Source organism: Filicampus tigris, chromosome 22, assembly GCF_054856515.1.
Source record: "Filicampus tigris isolate MCC_2025a chromosome 22, RoL_Ftig_1.0, whole genome shotgun sequence".
Classification (NCBI taxonomy): Eukaryota; Metazoa; Chordata; class Actinopteri; order Syngnathiformes; family Syngnathidae; genus Filicampus; species Filicampus tigris.
The window spans coordinates 9,457,157-9,474,928 of NC_141238.1; the positions used below are offsets into that span (position 1 = coordinate 9,457,157).

Here is a 17,772-nt window from a genome sequence, read left to right on the forward strand (position 1 = left end):
AAGCTGAGCACTTGACCCTATTTTGCCGCTCCGGCCTTGACCCTCCGTCCTTGACCTGGGTACCCTTCCGGCCTTGGCCCTCCGCCCTTATCATAAAACCTATTCTTCAAAATAAAAACAAATAAAAGCATGCCAGCAAACCATCACACAGCAGGTTTGCTCCGGCGTATTTCCAGAACAGAAGAAATAGAAAGAGAGAGAGGTGAATTAGAGCGAGGCTCGTCAATTTCAATGAAAAGTCCTGCTGTGACGCCTGAAGAAATGCATGAACTCCACCTTGATGTGCCAGCGTCATCCTTGAGTGCTGCACGCAGCTTGACTATACTCGTGGGCACAAGTTGTTTTGAAACAGTTGCGTTCCTGGTCAGGGGACATCGCTTCAAAAAGACAGAGACAACAATGGATATCGTGTCTGCTACAACCATAAAGGGGCAGAGATGACTAGACGATGCATTTAATTGTATTGCGAAAACGATCTGGAAGGTGGCGGCTAAGGGGGAACGTGGGTGAGTAGCTTCTTTCCACACACGTGACATAAGACCCACGCCGCTGCCAAACTAGTTTACTTCGCAGCAGAAAAGAGATCCTCTCCTCCTTGGCAACAAATTGCCGGGCCGAGCAACATGTGACATTACCAACCGATCACGAGAGAGAGTGCGCACGGAGTGGTATATACCAGCAACAATTCCTGACATGTGCGCGGCATGTGTTGCAGACCTGTTGCCAACAATGCGTGACGTGATGCAATGTGATGCAATGTGATGCAATGTGATGCAAAGCGACAGTTGTCGCTCGCGCCAACGCAGGAGTATGAAGAGGCCAAAAGAAGTCTTTTGCCGAGTAGGCTGAGACGAAATTTGGCCGCCTCGTGACCATGTCACACGCACGAGGGACAATTAGCGGGCCAAACTAAAATTCACTTCCGGCCTTGCTCAGTCGAGCCCTTTTTTAAAATTTGTCAGTCCCAGACTTTCCTCTCCCCAGCAACATCTTCCAGCTCTTCCGGAAGGATCCCAAGGCGTTCCCAGGCAAGCCGGGAGACATAGTCTCTCTAGCGTGTTCTGGGTCGTCCTCGGGGTCTCCTGCCGGTGGGACATGCCCGGAACACCTCACCAGGGAGGCGTCCATGAGGCATCCTAATCAGATACCCGAGCCACCATCAGGAGCAGACTCTGAGTCCCTCCCTGATGGCCGAACTTCTCACCCTATCTCTAAGGGAGAGCCCAGACACCCTGCGAAGGAAACCCATTTCGGCCGCTTGTATCCGAGATCTTGTTCTTTCGGTCATGAACCACTGCTCATGACCATAGGTGAGGGTAGGAACGTAGATCGACCGGTAAATTGAGAGCTTCGCCTTTCGGCTGAGCTCCTTCTTCACCACGACAGAAAGATACAGGGTCCGTGTCACAGCAGACGCTGCACCGATCTCCCGTTCCATCCCACCCTCACTCGCGAACAAGACCCCAAGATACTTGAACTCCTCCACTTGGGGCAGAATCACATCCCCGACCTGGAGAGGGCACGCCACCCTTTTCCGACTGAGGACCATGGTCTCATATTTAGAGACGCTGATTTTCATTCCGACCGCTTCACACTCGGCTGTGAACCGCTCCAGCGAGGGTTGGAGATCGCGGCTCGAAGAAGCCAACAGTACCACATCATCTGCAAAAAGCAGGGATGCAATACTGAGGCCCTCGACACCTCGGCTGCGCCTAGAAATTCTGTCCATAAAAGTTATGGACGGAATCGGTGACAAAGGGCAGCCTTGGCGGAGTCCAACCCTCACCAGAAACGAATCCGACTTACTACCGGCAATGCGGAACAAACTCTGACATCGGTGGTACAGGGACCGAACAGGGGGCTCGGTACCCTGTACTCGCGAAGCACCCCCCACAGAACTCCCGGAGGGACACGATTGAACGTCTTCTCCAAGTCCACAAAACACATGTAGACTGGTTGGGCAAACTCCCATGCACCCTCGAGGACCCGGCTGAGGGTGTAGAGCTGGTCCACTCCTCCTGAATCCGAGATTCGACCTTCTGACGGACCCTCCTCTCCAGCATCTCTGAATAGACCTTACCGGGAAGGCTGAGGAGTGTGATCCCTCTGTAGTTGGAGCACACCCTCCGGTCCCCCTTCTTAAAAAGCGGGACCACCACCCCGGTCTGCCAATCCAAAGGCACTGTCCCCGATGTCCACGTGATGTTGTAGAGGCGTGTCAACCATGACAGCCCCTCAATATCCAGAGCCTTTATGAACTCCGGGCGGATCTCATCCACTCGATGCTTTGCCATCGAGGAGCTTTTTGACTACCTCGGTTACTTCAACCCCAGAGATTGGAGAGCCCACCTCAGAGTCTCCAGGCTCTGCTTCCTCAGTGGAAGGCGTGTCGGTGGAATTGAGGAGGTCTTCGAAGTATTCTCCCCACCTACCCACAACGTCCCCAGTTGACGTCAGCAGCACCCCATCTCCACTGTAAACAGTGTTAATGGTGCACTGCTTTCCCCTTCTGAGACGCTGGATGGTGGACCAGAATTTCCTCGAAGCCGCCCGGAAGTCATTTTCCATGGCCTCCCCAAACTCCTTCCACACCCGAGTTTTTGCCTTAGCAACCGCCAGAGCTGCACTCCGCTTGGCCAGCCGGTACCTGTCAGCTGCCTCCGGAGTCCCGCAGGCCAAAAAGGCCCGATGGGACTCCTTCTTCAGCTGGACAGCATCCCTTATCGCTGGGGGACCTGGAGGTGGGGCTCGATGGCGAGCGCCTCGTGGCCGGGCCTGCACCCATGGGGCCCGGCCGTGCTCAGCCCGAAAAGCCAACGTGGGTCTCCCTTCCCATGGGCTCACCACCGGTAAGAGGGGCCAAAGGGGTCGGTGCTGTGCGAGCAGGGCGTCGGTTATAGGCAGGGACCTTGGTGGTCCAATCCCCGGCAGCAGAAATGAGCTCTTGGGACATGGAATGTCACCTCTCTGGCAGGGAAGGAGCCCGAGCTGGTGTGTGAGGCTGAGAAGTCCCGACTAGATATAGTCGGGCTCACCTCCACACATAGCTTGGGCTCTGGTACCAGTCCTCTCGAGAGGGGTTGGACACTCTTCCACTCTGGAGTTGCCCAAGGTGAGATGCGCCGTGCAAGTGTGATCATACTTATTGCCCTTGTCAGATTCCGCTTACCCACAGGATTATCGGGAAAATCCTGACCGGCTACACCATTCAACGGGTATTACTTTTCCCCATTACCCTTGCTCGCTCTAACGCAACTGTGCGAGGGGACGAGAAAGTTTCTTGAGGTAATCAGTAAGTGTTTTTCCATCATCTTCCCGAAAGTCTGTGTCGGTTTGATTATTCTTTGTAAACAGGGCTCTTTTTGGCTCAATTATAGACTAACTTTAGCAAACCCCTCATTATCTAGGGATCAACAATTGTCTTCCAAGTGAATAACATGTTTGTGACAAAACAGGTGCTCGAAAGTGAATAACATGTTTGTGACAAATGGATCAACCTTGTGACTATTCTAAGACATGCAGGATAAAATATTCTGAGCACTTAACGTTGTATATCCAAGCAAGCAATATAATGGATAACATATAAATACAATTCTTATTGTCACATTCTCTCCTATGTAGACAACATGCTGATTCTTGTTCCCTTTTACATCGCGTGTAACATTCTTTGAGAGCCAATGCACATGGGCTATTTAAAACACAAAGCGGTTTTTGAGCAAGCAACATATACTGCTTCTATAACTTGTAGCACATCTGTGCCTAGGTTATTGAGGAACTATATGAGCATTGACTTTGGTATGTTCATTCTTACTAGAATCTGTGCTTTTAAACTTTTTAGACTTTATATAGGGTTGTCCGAGCTGGCAAGTTTATCGTAGTCAATCGATTAATGTCGACATCTAGTGTTCAAACTATGAAATTGCACATTAGGCGTTTCACGCTTGATGTACTAGGGCTTTAACCAATTGTTTAACAAGTATTAAGAAGTGTGGGAACCATATTGGGGTTCGCAACAGCGTAACAGAGGCGCAAATCCCCTAAATAAAACTGTACAACAAATATCATATAAAATAATAATAATCATAAGTCCGACTCTACTTTGCGGGTTTCACTTATCGCGGCGGGTTCTGTCCCCCCATTAACCGCGATGAATGAGGGATCAATGTAACACTAACATTTTTTGTTGAATCACTTTGGGTAATAGTGGCGTTCTAATAGTATGCCCAGTGTTTCCGCAAGGAGGGCCTCCGCGCTGGGAGGTGTGGCTGGCCTCCCTGAGCTATGCTTAGGGTCTGCCCCGGTTGACGTGGCCCGGGGGTCTCTGAGGTGGTGGTGCTACCCGTGGCCATGGGCTGTCATCTCTCTCAGCGTGGACGAGCTCCCTTGGGTACTCTTTCCTCTTATGGTTTCTCTGTGCCTTGCCATGTCTCTTTTTAAGGTTATATGTGTCTGTGTTTGTGTATGTGTGTGTGAGTGATTGAGTGCAGGTGTGTGCTTGTGGATGTCTATCTTTGTGTATACTGCGAGGAAGGGAGGGAAGGCGGGAGCAGGTTCTCTTTTTATGCTGTATTTTGATGTACAGCACTTTGAGTTCCATCTTATGTGTGAAAAGTGCTATGTATATAAAATTTGATTTGATTTAAAAGTAAACTGTATTTTCTGGTCTTGTCAAGCCATCCGCCACTCCGATTTTCACGTGCTTCGAGGGCCACCTTCCAAATAAAAGCCGACAAAGGCGTTGATGTTTATGAATTATTTAGAAGGCTTTAGATCCTCACTTAAGATGGCACACATTTTAAAGCAGCTAACACTGTACAAACATACATGTTTTGATTGCCATTGGACAAGCTCACGCCACCCTGCAGCTGCAAGGTTGGCTCTATTCTTTATGACATTGGAGCCTTATATTGTATATACTGGGCAATTTTTGGATACTTTCATATTTGCCAGCCTTGTTAACATTGCTATTCTCTGTTGTCAAATTTAGAAGATCATTTATTTTCACTTTACAGGGACTTGAGTAATTGAGTAAACGATGCATTTGAAGCTATAATATGAATTGTTGACATTGAGAAACTTTGATTCTAGTGAGGTTAGGACACCGTTATAGCCATGAATGCAATCATAATCGTAATCGATTTCTTAAAGACGCTTGAAAAATACACCATGAAAACACTCTAATATGAAATAGTCATTAAAACCTACTGAATTTATATCTTGAGTATACGAGGCCGGTGCCACTTCCACTACTCAACAGGTGCAACTCTTTCCACATGTAACCAACAATAGGCTCCCTACCAAAAATCCATCAGTAAGTGAATTGGCTAATGCCAAACAGTAAGTCGTAATCTGAACTCCTCTGGCTCTCCTAATAACCTTCGTTATGACTGAGAACCATAATACCATGTGTGTTTGTCTTGTGTCTTGCAGACATCAGTGAAGATGTTCGTATTGAGCGACTGGAGCCAAAGCTCCCTCACATTAAAGAGGAAGAGAAGGACGAAGATGTCCCTCGCTTGAAAGAGGAAGAGGTGACCCAGTCCTTTTACATTAAAAAAGAGGAGGAGCCACAGCACCCATGCGTAGATGAAGAGGGAGAGGAGCCCCCCTACATCAGAAAGGAGGAGGAGGATATCTGCAAGTTGCCATCGACTGGTGTCCCTTTCAAAAGAGAAGATGAAGGTCAAAGTGAAACGAGCAGAGGGGCGGAGCCTCCAGGCAGCAGCTTATGTCAACACTTAGCAGAAAGTGATGGAGATCGATGTGAAGGATTACGAGCAGACAGCCTCTTCACTCCACTATCGGATAGTGACGATACGTCACACGCTCTTCACGCTGTTGCCGTTGAAGATGATGAGTCTGTTGGTAATTTGACATGTCACACTGACAACAAACCCTGGAAATGTTCTCAGTGTGGTAAAACATTTGCCTTAAAGAAAGGTTTGAAACAACACATGAAGATACACACTGGTGAGAAACCGTTTGCCTGCTCACTTTGTGCCAAAAGATTCTCTTGCAAAGGAACTCTGTTACGACACACAAGAACCCACACTGGTGAGAAACCTTTTGCCTGCTCGGTCTGTGGTCAAAGATTCTCTCAGAAGGGAACCTTAAACATTCACACAAGAATCCACACTGGTGAGAAACCTTTTTCCTGCACAGACTGTGGCCAAAGATTCTCTGACAATCGAAGGTTAAGAATACACATAAGAAGCCACACTGGTGAAAAACCTTTTGCCTGCTCAGTTTGTGGCCAGAGATTCTCAGTGAAGGGAACTTTAAGACGTCACACCAAAACCCACACTGGTGAGATACATTTTGCCTGCCCAGTTTGTGACCAACGATTCAGTCGGAAGCAACTTTTAAAGACACACACAAGAACACACACTGGTGAGAACCCTTTTTCCTGCTCAATCTTTAGTAAAAGATTATCTGAGAAGGGAGCATTAAAAAAACACAAGTAGACACACTGGAAAGAAACCTTTTGCATGCTCAATTTGTGACAAAAGATTCTCCGAAGGGAAGCTTAAAACATCACACAAGAACCCACACTGGAGAGAAACCTTTTGTCTTGTCAAATGTTGTGATGATTTGGTGCAAGAAAAAGGGGATGTAGCAAGAACACGAAAGATGTAACAGCAGTGCCATGGAAGGTGATGTGATTTGATTCTCATTGATGGATTCAGTCCCCAGCAGATTTTCCAATTTGAGCCACTAGAGTTTGCCACACCAGATTTGACTTAGACATGAACTATTTAGCTCCGCATAGTCTCACACAACCTTACACTCCTACTACAGTCTGCTTCCTTCCAATAAGTCATGTAGTGATGCTGAAGATATTCTCAGTAACAGCATTTTATATTGCTGGTACTCTTTTGGAAGTACAGTAGTGTGAACCCTTGATCATATACCTTCAAAGCTGGGCACTTGACCCTATTTTGCCGCTCCGGCCTTGACCCTCCGTTTTTGACCTGGGTACCCTTCCGGCCTTGACCCTCCGCCCATATTCATAAAAATTATGAATATGATCCATATTGATTAATAAAAAATATATATGCAAAAAACATGAAAAAAATATATACCATAGCTAGATAGATAGCCTACTGTGGAAAGTTGCATGGATAATAAAAGTTGAAAACACTTTTCTATTGGAGCAAGACTATGTGAAAGTATTGCATGTGACTTTCATATACTATATATCAGGGGTAGGGAACTTCGGTTCCTCAAGTGCCATATCCTTCCTGTTTTCAATCTTTCCCTACTACAGCACAACTGATTCAAATGATCAGCTCATCAGCATGTTCGGGAGAAGTCTGACATGATCCTGATCATTTGAGTCAGGTGTCTTATAGTAGGGAAAGATCCAAAACAGGTAGGATATGGCTCTCGACGAACTGGAGTTCCCTATATTGCAGAGGCGGCACCTATGGTTTTTTGTCCTAATGTCGTTTCCGCAGGCTAGCGAACAAACATGGCCGACCTGCTGTGCATGCACACTTAGATCGTGCCGGGGACTCAGATTACATTTTATGTAGTTAGTAGAGTTTATTACTTGAAAAAAAGCAGTTAGTTTGCTCTAAAATTTAACTCGTAAAATCATTACAAGGATAGATATCATTGAACATCTTAAAATGTGTTTCTCTACTATTAGTAGAGATGGGTATTTTGTCCTAATGCTAACTCAGATTTCTTTTGTGTATAAAACTTTTACACACAATGAAAATATATTAGACGTGAGGGCACATCGTGGATTGTATGTGTAAGTTTCTTATACAATTCATCTTTTCACAAATGCGTACCGCAGATTGCGTTGGCATTACGTACTTATCTTGACCTAGTCTCCTTGCCGTGTCAAGCTATCAAAGATGATGACCTTCTGCGCAGGTGTGTCTCACATTATATATGATGATTAGGTGAAGGCGGCCCTGCCTGCGAGGGCCAGCTTCAAAATAAAAGCGTACAAAGCCTTTAATGTTCATGTATTGTTTAGAAGGCGTTTGCACCTTGACGGTTCGGAAAATGGATGATTGGGTGATGTATTCTTTGAAGCTTTCATATTAACTTTTGCTTTTGCAGTGCTTAAATTTTAGTGAGGTTAGTACACCGTCATAGATGCAGTCGTCCTACTAATTTCTTAAAGTGGCTCAAATACACTACAAAGAGAGTAAATATGAAATAACAAAAACTTACTGCATTATGTCGTGAATATACGAGGCTAGTCCGTTTTTGACAGGGTCACCACTCAAAAATGTCAGACCGTGTGTAAGTCTTTCGTCAAAGAACCAAGGATAGGCTCCCCCCAAAAATGCATCAGTAAGTGAATTCGCTTGCGCCAAACAGTAAGTAGTAATCTTAACTCATCCTAATAACCTTCATTATAAATACGAACTATAATACTATGTGCGTTTGTCTTGCAGACATCAGTGAATATGTTCATCCTCACATGAAAGAGGAAGAGGAGGACGAAGAGTTCCCCCAATTGAAAGAGGAAGAGGAGCAGCAGTCCCTTTATGTTGAAAAAGAGGAGGCACGAGAGCACCCCTGCATAAAAGAGGAGGGAGAAGAGCCTCCCTACGTCAAAGAGGAGGAGGAGTTGCCTGCGGCTGGTGTCCGTTCGAAGAGCAAAGATGAAGGTCAAAGTGAGGCGAGTAGAGAGCCTCCACTATCTGATAGTGATGAGACGTCATCAGATGGTGATGATGAAGAGTCTGAAGGTAATATGACATAACACACTGACAACAAATGCTGTAAATGTTCTCAGTGTGGGTTAGGGTTAAAACTTTTGCTTTCGAGAGACGTTGAGAATACACTTTGAAGGGAAACCTTCTTCCTGGTCAGTTTGTGGCCAAAGATTCTCTCAGAAGAGAGGCTTAGTTAGTCACACCAGAACCCACACTGATGAGAAATCTTTTGCATGCTCAGTTTCTGACAAAAAATTATCTCAGAAGGAAGCTTAGTTAAGCCTGGTTCACACGTAGCAGGATAATCGGCCCGATTTTAGCCCCGAATCTCTCCTCCCGACAATCGTAGGTCGGGGCCGACTCTCGTAATGGCTCCAAAGATCATTTTATCAGATAATCCAGATAATCCGACCTCAAATTGGGGATTTTCAACATTTTGAATTGTTTTGGCCCGACTTTGCACTGTGTTTGGTGTGCCCCGAGGACAAAACAGCATGCGGCCGTTGACAGTGACGTACAGCCAATCAGAAAGCGAGGTGACGGGACGACGAAGAAGTGCGGTGGGAATCCAAAATGAAAGCAGTCATGGCGCTACAGAGCCCAACGTCTTTTCTTTTTGTGTCACTTTTTTCCCCTAAAAATAATTCACAAACCAGCGCCACCGTCAAGACACGACCTAGGACCCCTGCTGCTTCTTAATCCGCCATGTTTGTTTACCCCGAAGTCTCATGTTATCTCGAGGGCTTTTGGAAGATTTTTCATCTGACGTGAGAATATCTGTGACTGAATGCGGTTCGTGTGTGATGTGTTGATCTTGTAGTGTGGCTGCACACCACACACCGCACGTTCAAGACTGTTGTACGCATGATTTTTTTGTAGTCACGTGTGGGGTCCCTCACAGTTTGTAAGTCGGCGGACAATTTTTAAATCCTGCCGTGTGAACCAGGCTTAGTTACACCAAAAGCCACACTGGAGAGAAACCTTTTGCCTGTTCAGATTGTGGCCAAAGGTTCTCTCAAAGGTCAGGGTGCAAAGAGTTCAAATTCATATTCTCATCGGTAGTAAGCAGAGCTGGGCAGTCCGTCCCGGGGGCGGAACGGAACGGGACGGATGGACCCATTTTTGGCGGATGACACGTTTGAAGAAAAAAGGGGCGGACTAAGCAAGGGCGGAGGTGGATTGTAGTCCGGCCCACTAATCGACCCTCATGCGTGTGATGTGGTCGCGATGCGGCCAAGGTTAATCTCACCCTACTCGGCGAAAGGCTTCTTTTATACTCCCGCGTCAGTGCAGGTGACAACTGCCGCATTGCATCACGTGACTGACGCATTGTGCTGTGAGACATGTTGGTGACAGGTTTGCAACACATGTCGCACACACGTCAGAAATTGTTGCTGAGTATACGACGCCGCGTTAGGGGTGGGCACCGAGAACCGGGAATCGAGTGGAACCGAGTCCACCATCCCGGTTCTCCTGGAACCGGTCAGATTTTAGAATGTCGGTGCTAAATTTTGATTCCTCGTTAGCTGCACGGAAGAAGCACAAGATGTGGGACTATTTAAAAAAATAAAATAAAAAATATAGCCACTCCTCCCACCGAAGCTGCGTCGCAATAACACTGAAGCTCACCCCCACTCGAACTGCCCTGCTCTCTTGGCCAGCCCCTCCGCTAGCTTGCGTGGGCCGCGGCGTTGGCGACTCTGGGCGTGCGGCGGGCCCTTCCCACGGAACTTCACAGCTGCGGCAGCCGCTGGGACACCGCGGTGGCAGCAGTTGCCCTTCGCACCCCGCTGATCCTGCTCGGGTCGGCCCGGCCGGCTCATTTGGCCGACGCCTAGCCATAGAACTGAGATGATGCGGCTCATGACCCAAAGTCAGAATTGGCTAAGTACGTCTAACATGCCAACATTGAGCATTAGCAACATTGATCATTCAACACACAAATGCACAATGCATTCGACCCTTAGCTTATACCATACACAGCTGCAGCATACATACATACTGTACATATACACATACACAAACTGCTTAGATTTGATAGACTTTCCTTGCTTGCCCTTAAAATGCAGCGTTGTTTGTCATATACTTTTCTTTCTAAAAAAAAAACCACAAGTTTAGCCAATCAATTCTTGTTCAATAGCATGCTTTCAGTAACAGCTGCATTGTTGTATTTTTTTTAACTTCTCAAAAATAAAGCTCTTGTGAAAAGTCCTAAATAATAATACAAAAAATTGTATTGAAATAAATATACTGTTTAAAAACAGCCCTTTGAGTAATTCATGGTAAAGTTCACAAACAGTAAAATGTTCATGAAATTAAAGAACAGAGAAGTTCATGTGATTTGTCCAAAAATAACTCCTTTTTTTTGGGGTAAGAATCGAGAGTCGTTAGGAACCGGAATCAAATCAAAGAATCGGAACCGGAATCGTCCAAATTCAAACGATGCCCAACCCTATATCTGACAGAGGTAGAATTCCTTGTGACCAAGGATGTCTCTAGGCCAGACGACCTGGTCCTTGAAGTGATAAACCATAGATGGAGAAGATCAGAACCAACATTTTGGATTCGCCTTATCTGACACGACAACACTATATATGTGAGGGTTGCATCTTTGACAGCGCCCTTTTCTCACTTCGCCTCCATGGGTGTAAGTGTTCGCGAGGTAAGGAAAGAAGCCCAGATCTGACCTTGTCTGATTCCTGCATTTTAGAGATGGAAAGAAATAGACGAGCAAATTCAATCAACTTGTGTGAGTCCTTATTTAGATTGGAGGCCTTCTTGAAAGAGCTCACTGATAGTGTAGTGGTACACACGCCTGAGTGGTGTGCGGGCAGCGTGGGATCGATTCCCGCTCAGTGACGGTGTCTGTGTGTGCCCTGCGACTGGCTGGCGACCAGTTCGGGGTGTAGTCTGCCTTCGCCCGTTGACGGCTGGGATAGGCTCCAGCACCTCCCTGCAACCCTGTATAGGATAAGCGGTTTGGAAGATGCCATGCCATGCCTTCTTGAAAGACTAAACAAACATGCAGTGGAAATAGTTGTTTTTTTTGTGAACTAATAATTGATCAACATCCCAAAGTGAGTGACTTGCTGAAATTTCCAACAATCTCCCGCCCACCCAACTTTGTTTTTGCAGAGATCAGCGCTACATCAGCTGCCCAACCGGGGCAGTCCTCCACCAAGACTTCCTCTGCCGTGAGGCCACGCAGAACTTGCCTCGTGTGCCGAGGAAGTTGCGCCACTTGCGGAGGCCCTATAGCTGCCGACAGGAGGAGAAAGAGGCCTGAGCCCGTTCCAAGTGTGGCCAGCACTAGCGGTGGTGCGCCCCAAAGGCGTTCCATTTACAGGAGAAAAATTCAGGCCTTACGGGACCGGGAACTCCTTGTGGTCAATGATGAGTTCGAGTGGGGCAACAAACCCGGGCAGGCATGCCTGTGGTGCGGCCTGCCTCGGACTTTCAATCATGGTCATGCCTTTTATAGGGGAAGCTACTTCTGCGAGGTGTATTTTCAGTCGAAGGGTTTGAAGGTTTCGGAGTGGCTTCGACAGCAGTTATCCTCGTATCCGCTCAAAGTAGCCCGCACCACTTCATGGCGGCATCGTCGTCAAAGCGAGGCCACCGCCGAGAAAAGGGAAGACAAGCTGAGCAAAAAAGGAAAGGGAAAAAAGAGACAAAAAGCTGAGGGAAAGGAGTCGCCGCAAGCAGAACAGCCAGTGGGACCGTTGCAAGCCGTCGACCCACACATGGAGCTGGTGGCCCCCCCAAGGTCCTGCCACAAAAGAAAGGTTCGAGTGGTGCCAAGCACGGCGGGATCTTCGGAAGCCGAGGAGTTGTACGTGGACAAGGACTGGACCCTTCCGAAGCGGTCCAAAGTCCCATTTACTTCCGACGCGCAGACAGAAGCCCCGGACGCCGAGCCGGCCGCCCGAGCCCGAACCTCGAAAATTAGGAAATGCACCAAGTGTGGCCTCCCATCACGGGGGGATTTCGGTCACACGTCGTTCATTAGCAGGCTGCCCAAGCGGACATTGCAAACATTCTGCACGCTCCACGAGGGGAAACAAATGGCCCTGTGGCTGGCCGAGCAGCGGGCACGGGAAAGAGCTCTGGCGCAGCAAAGTGCCGTCCCAGCTGCTGCGCAAGAAGCCAAAAGTGTCTGAAGTTTTTGCAAGCCCCTAATATATATATATATATTGGTGGTGGGGGTTCGGGGTATTTGGCGGGGGCTGTTTTATTTTTTTTATTTATTTTTTGTTACACTTCATATCGTGCATTCTAGTGAATTTTCAGATTAAAAGTTGTTTCCACAGTACTCAGTTGACACCACATTTTTTGCACTTATTTTGTATTAAAACAACAAAATAATAATATTAGTAAAATAAGGCTGTCATTGGATCATAAGGGACAAAACGGATGGGGACAGCGAATGGCGGATAATAATTTTGCGAAGGGTTTAAATCTGTGCAGCGGAAAAAAAAAAGCCATGCAGCGGGTTGGGTGATGAGAGGGTGTATTTTTCAGTTGAATAGCTGAATATTATTTGGCAGCAAACGGTTGTACCCCAAGTCTGCGAATTAAAACCTAAGCGGCTGTGTAGGTGTGGAGCGAGACCGACCAAATCAACACTTAATTCGAATTTATTACTCTTGAAATGTGTGTTAAAAAGAAACAATTTTTCATGACTTAAATAATTATTCTAAACCAAAATTGAGTTGGGCGTGTAACCCACCTAAAAAGGGGTTAACTAATAATCTTTGTTAAATTCGAATCATTATTTGTTCATATTTTATGTTTGAATGATAAGTTTTCAAAACCGGACGTTTTATTTTGTAAAGAAACCGAAAGTAGTGCTCTGCAGTACTCATTCTAGCTTGGCATCGCGAGTACGATCGAGCATTGGCTTCTGATTTCTCCCGTGTAAAAGTGAAACAAGAAAAAAAAGGTTTGCAAAACCTGATTCTTTTCCCTTGACACTTAATATGCATTTGCCTATAAGGTAAACCCATGTAAATGTCATTTTAGAACTTCGAGAATCGTCAAGGAAGCATTTATTGCTAGGCTTTCTGGCGGAAAATCCCCTTCCTTGGTAAGCTAGCTCTGGAAAGTTCTCTGTGATTGTGTGTGTGGAAAACACCACGAGGTGAATGAGTCTTTGCTAGCGGCTGTCTAAAGATATTTTGCACATTTTATGTTGTTTCTGGAGAATATAATTTTTGTAAAAAGCAATTATTTCATGATTTAAAAGTGAAATGATCACTGGTTTGGCATATTTCATAAAAATAAGTACTGTGTGATGTTCTTACACTGTGATGCATTTAGTCACTGTCTCTAATTGTGACTTAAGGTACATAGATACTACACATTGAAAATGTGAGTGATGCGTATTACCTTAAAGGTAATGTGTCTGTAAATTGTAGTGTTCATAATTAAATTGTGTTCATATTACTGCAATCCATTCTAATTTCTAAAGGTTAAAATGCTATATTTTGATTCCATTGAACTGTTAATAGGAAAATACTAATTGTTACCTTCCTGCAACAATACTACTTTGTTTTCCTTACTGAAAAGTGATTTTAATGTTGTACAACACCTAGAAAAAAATTTATTATTCTGGACTATAAACCTGTGGTTTATACAGGTCAGGTTTTTTGGATCCAAGAAAAAAAACGAGAAGCTTCAGTCCTCTACAAAATGGACCAGTGATTCATTTGATGGCGAGCCTCCAATGACGAACTGTGAAAATCCACCATACAGCTTGACCAGCGGATCCTATGGTAGGATTGTGCCAATCTTGTTGACCAAGAACAACAAGGTCCCCATCCTGGACATTTTCCCTGACTTTTGACTATATCCCTTGACTTTTGACTTGACTAAATCTTGGATCTTCAAAGAACAATTTCTACAAGGAACAATTTTGAAAAGGACATTCTATTTCATTTTATTTTATTACTTATTACCCTTAGGAGTTGCGCGCAGGTTGTAAATTGTTTGCATATTTTGTACTAACTAAAAGTTCACATTTTTGCAACGTTAAACTTGTGTCACTTCGTTATTGCTTCAACTCTCAGCTCCTTACGAACCTAGCAGTGACGTGTACATACCTTGAAGTGGGTTACATGGTAAAACTTGGCGAGCCAGCCAGGAGCTTTGAGTTAAGTAATAACTATTTTATGACTAAAAGTGTCCTACAAGTGTGAATTGATATTTTTCAAAATTTGACCCAAATGGATGTTATCGAGAGAGAAGGCATTAAGGTTTCCAATGCTGTCATTGTATCGGGATTGACAAATACTGAAGTTGACGAGGAAATTTACGAGTTTTTGAAGCAATTTGGGTCGATTGACAGAATAATTAGAGTTTCAGACCAAATATCGGAGTTGTACGGAAAAACTCTTGTAGAGTATGCATCTGGTGCTGCTATGGAGACAATTGAGAAAGATTTACCTATTGACAAACTCTGTGATTCAGATAAGAATGTTGTCTTTCCTATTGAAGCCCTAGCTAGTGTGTATTCAAGTGAGAAAGGATCCGATATCACCAAAACATTTCAAAACTCAGTGGAAAACCTTTTGAACTCCTGCTACAAGATGAGCTAACGAGGATCACTGGATTAATTAAAGAACAATGTGAATCTAGCATACATCAGGATACACTCGTGGGATCTGCTGAACCACTAGTAGGCCCCATTTCACCTGATGCCACTCTCGACCCACCTAACTCAACTTTCAGAACTCCAACAAATGCTATGCCCTTGCAGGTAGGGTAGGGTATCTCTGGGAAAGATCATTCACGGACTGAGTAATTTCAGAAATCATTTTTTTGTTCTGGTTAAGGCTGTTATATCCATAAATGTTTCCAAGAATTAGAAAATCTTTGTTTGCTTCTAAGACACAGATTAACCAGTTACCTAATGGGTCCCTATTTGTGGATAGAATTTTACCAGGGAAGTTGTTCAAAAGTAAAGCCACACCTGCCGACTTATTTGTACCGTGACTAAACATAATTTTGTCTCCCCACTGATTCAACCAGAATTTTTCATCCATGTCATTCGAATGTGTTTCTTGTAGGAGAACACATTGTGCTTTTTCATTTTTGCAAAACAGAAATGTTGATTTTCTTTTAATAGAATTTTTGAGACCCCTAGCATTAAGAGAAATAAATGAAAACTTAGAACTAAAAAAGGGCATAAAAAGGAGATAGATCTATAACTAGAGATGTAAACGTTAGTTTGAAACTAAGCTCTGTAGTATATCGCCCCTACATAATACTATTAATTACAATAACATTTGTAAAACAGCATTGTACCAGCATTCCTGACTTGTTTTTAGTGGAGTACCAGTAATTGAAATTGAATTGTGGCCGTAAATATTTTATTGCTGAATGTTTAGTGCATTTTAAAATGGAACTAAAAAACAATACACTATGCTGAGTTGTAGTAATACTATGAAACTACCTATAAATACTAAAGGAAATACCGGATTTGTAAACACATTTCACCCTTCCTTGGCACCAATCATTTCAGCGGGAGATGAGGCATTTTTGAGAGAAAAATTCTCGCCAAATAATTTGAGAGCGGCTATTGTTAACATGGTGTTGCGAATCGATTAATTTATTATTTTTTTTACATCGATGCATATTTTATGCAGTTTAAATTGATTTTAGATGAATTGTTACATCCGCAGAAAATGTATCAAACAATGTGTAAATTCTTCATGTGTGGTGCCAGAAATCAGATATCAACTGATTGAAACTGATGTACATAAATACATATTCACACACAAAAAGTATTGCCTGTTGGTGAAAGTGGTGAAAAGGAAAACCTGGTCGAGCCCACGCTGGGACGGCCCCTTCACAGTCCTACTTACCACCCCTACTGCAATAAAGATTGCTGAGAGAGACACTTGGATTCACCAGAGCCATTGCAAAAAGGTCACCGAACTGAAATAGGGTTAATTGGACTCTTAGGGTCAGTTGAACTCTTGCGCCACACCTACAAACATGGCCTGGCTGTGGCTCTATGGAGCTGCCATCGTCCTTGGACTAGGAACGGTCCACCTCACAAACACTGACACTACACCCAGCATTAAAAAACAGATCTGGGGCCCAGAGACGTCACGACGCCAATGCCCAACATGGCCCAGCCCAGTAATGGAAGACCAGCCATACACAGCATGCATCCCACGAGCCAAAGGGGAAGCAACGCTGGATATCCCTTTGAATGGTTTGAGATCACTGTGCACAGAATGTGAAAATATGGGGGGCAACAGATATGTACTAGGGACACGTCACGGTACTTACGAGTGGTATGCAGGCACCCCACCCGACAAATGGACTGAAAATGGGTATCGGGAGGGGTGGGATTCGGTGTTTCACGTCACAGGACGAACAGTTAATTGGAAGCTAACATCCTTAGCCCAGGCCTACCAAAAGGAAGTGTTGAAATTCACAAAGAACACCACACATTTGCAAATGAAAGTAAACACATCCACAGAAGGTTGTTTGCAAATGGCGTTAATGCCATGGGTTGGCACGTATCCAACCATGCATCCATTCCAGTACTGTATATTGAATTCTGAAGCAGAACCTCAAAGTACTGGAGGTAACCCTGTGGCAGCTCTACCAATACACATCGTTCAAACACGAGATGATAATCAAACTCCATCCATTTTTAAGCATTGGGATGACCAGATAGAAGATGAAGGATATTCACATCCACTGGCATCCAACACATGGTGGCAGTATGCTAATCACACTGCCCATTCACAAGGGAAAGCAGGATGTTATGTTTGTTCCCTTTTACCTCATGCAGCCAACCAACTAGCATTGTATGCCACACCATTGTCCTACGAAGAAGCTAACACTGCATTGCGGGAGACACTCATACCATCTGTAAATCAGACACACAAACCACTGTTAGTTGTTACCAAAGCAACAGCTACGGGTTTTAAAGTCACACTTGACAAAGAACATCTCCACCATTGCAACAACATTGAAGACGACAAATATTGTTTCCCAATGTGTGTCAACGTCACCAGTTCAGGTGGAAAACCTATCACACCCATCGACATCAAACATTGTAATGTTACAGTTA

At 44.9% G+C, this 17,772-nt stretch overlaps 1 protein-coding gene across 3 annotated transcripts in view; it reads left to right on the top strand.

The window, feature by feature from the left end:
* Nucleotides 1-15,439, top strand: part of LOC147126923 (uncharacterized) — a 38,379-nt gene extending 22,940 nt beyond the window's left edge. Inside the window, exons 1-6 of one of the 3 annotated variants that reach the window (XM_086022092.1) lie at nt 740-3,112; nt 3,176-3,285; nt 4,219-4,387; nt 5,431-6,390; nt 8,418-8,714; nt 11,817-15,439. In XM_086022092.1, the coding sequence (XP_085878218.1) occupies nt 4,348-4,387; nt 5,431-6,390; nt 8,418-8,714; nt 11,817-12,841 (2,322 nt within the window). In that variant the 5' untranslated portion in view covers nt 740-3,112; nt 3,176-3,285; nt 4,219-4,347 and the 3' untranslated portion in view covers nt 12,842-15,439. Of the gene's footprint in view, nt 1-739; nt 3,286-4,218; nt 4,388-5,430; nt 6,391-8,417; nt 8,715-11,816 lie in introns of those variants that run through there. The other 2 variants (XM_086022091.1, XM_086022090.1) reach the window with 2 other exon arrangements.
* The last annotated feature ends 2,333 nt before the right edge of the window (nt 15,440-17,772 follow it).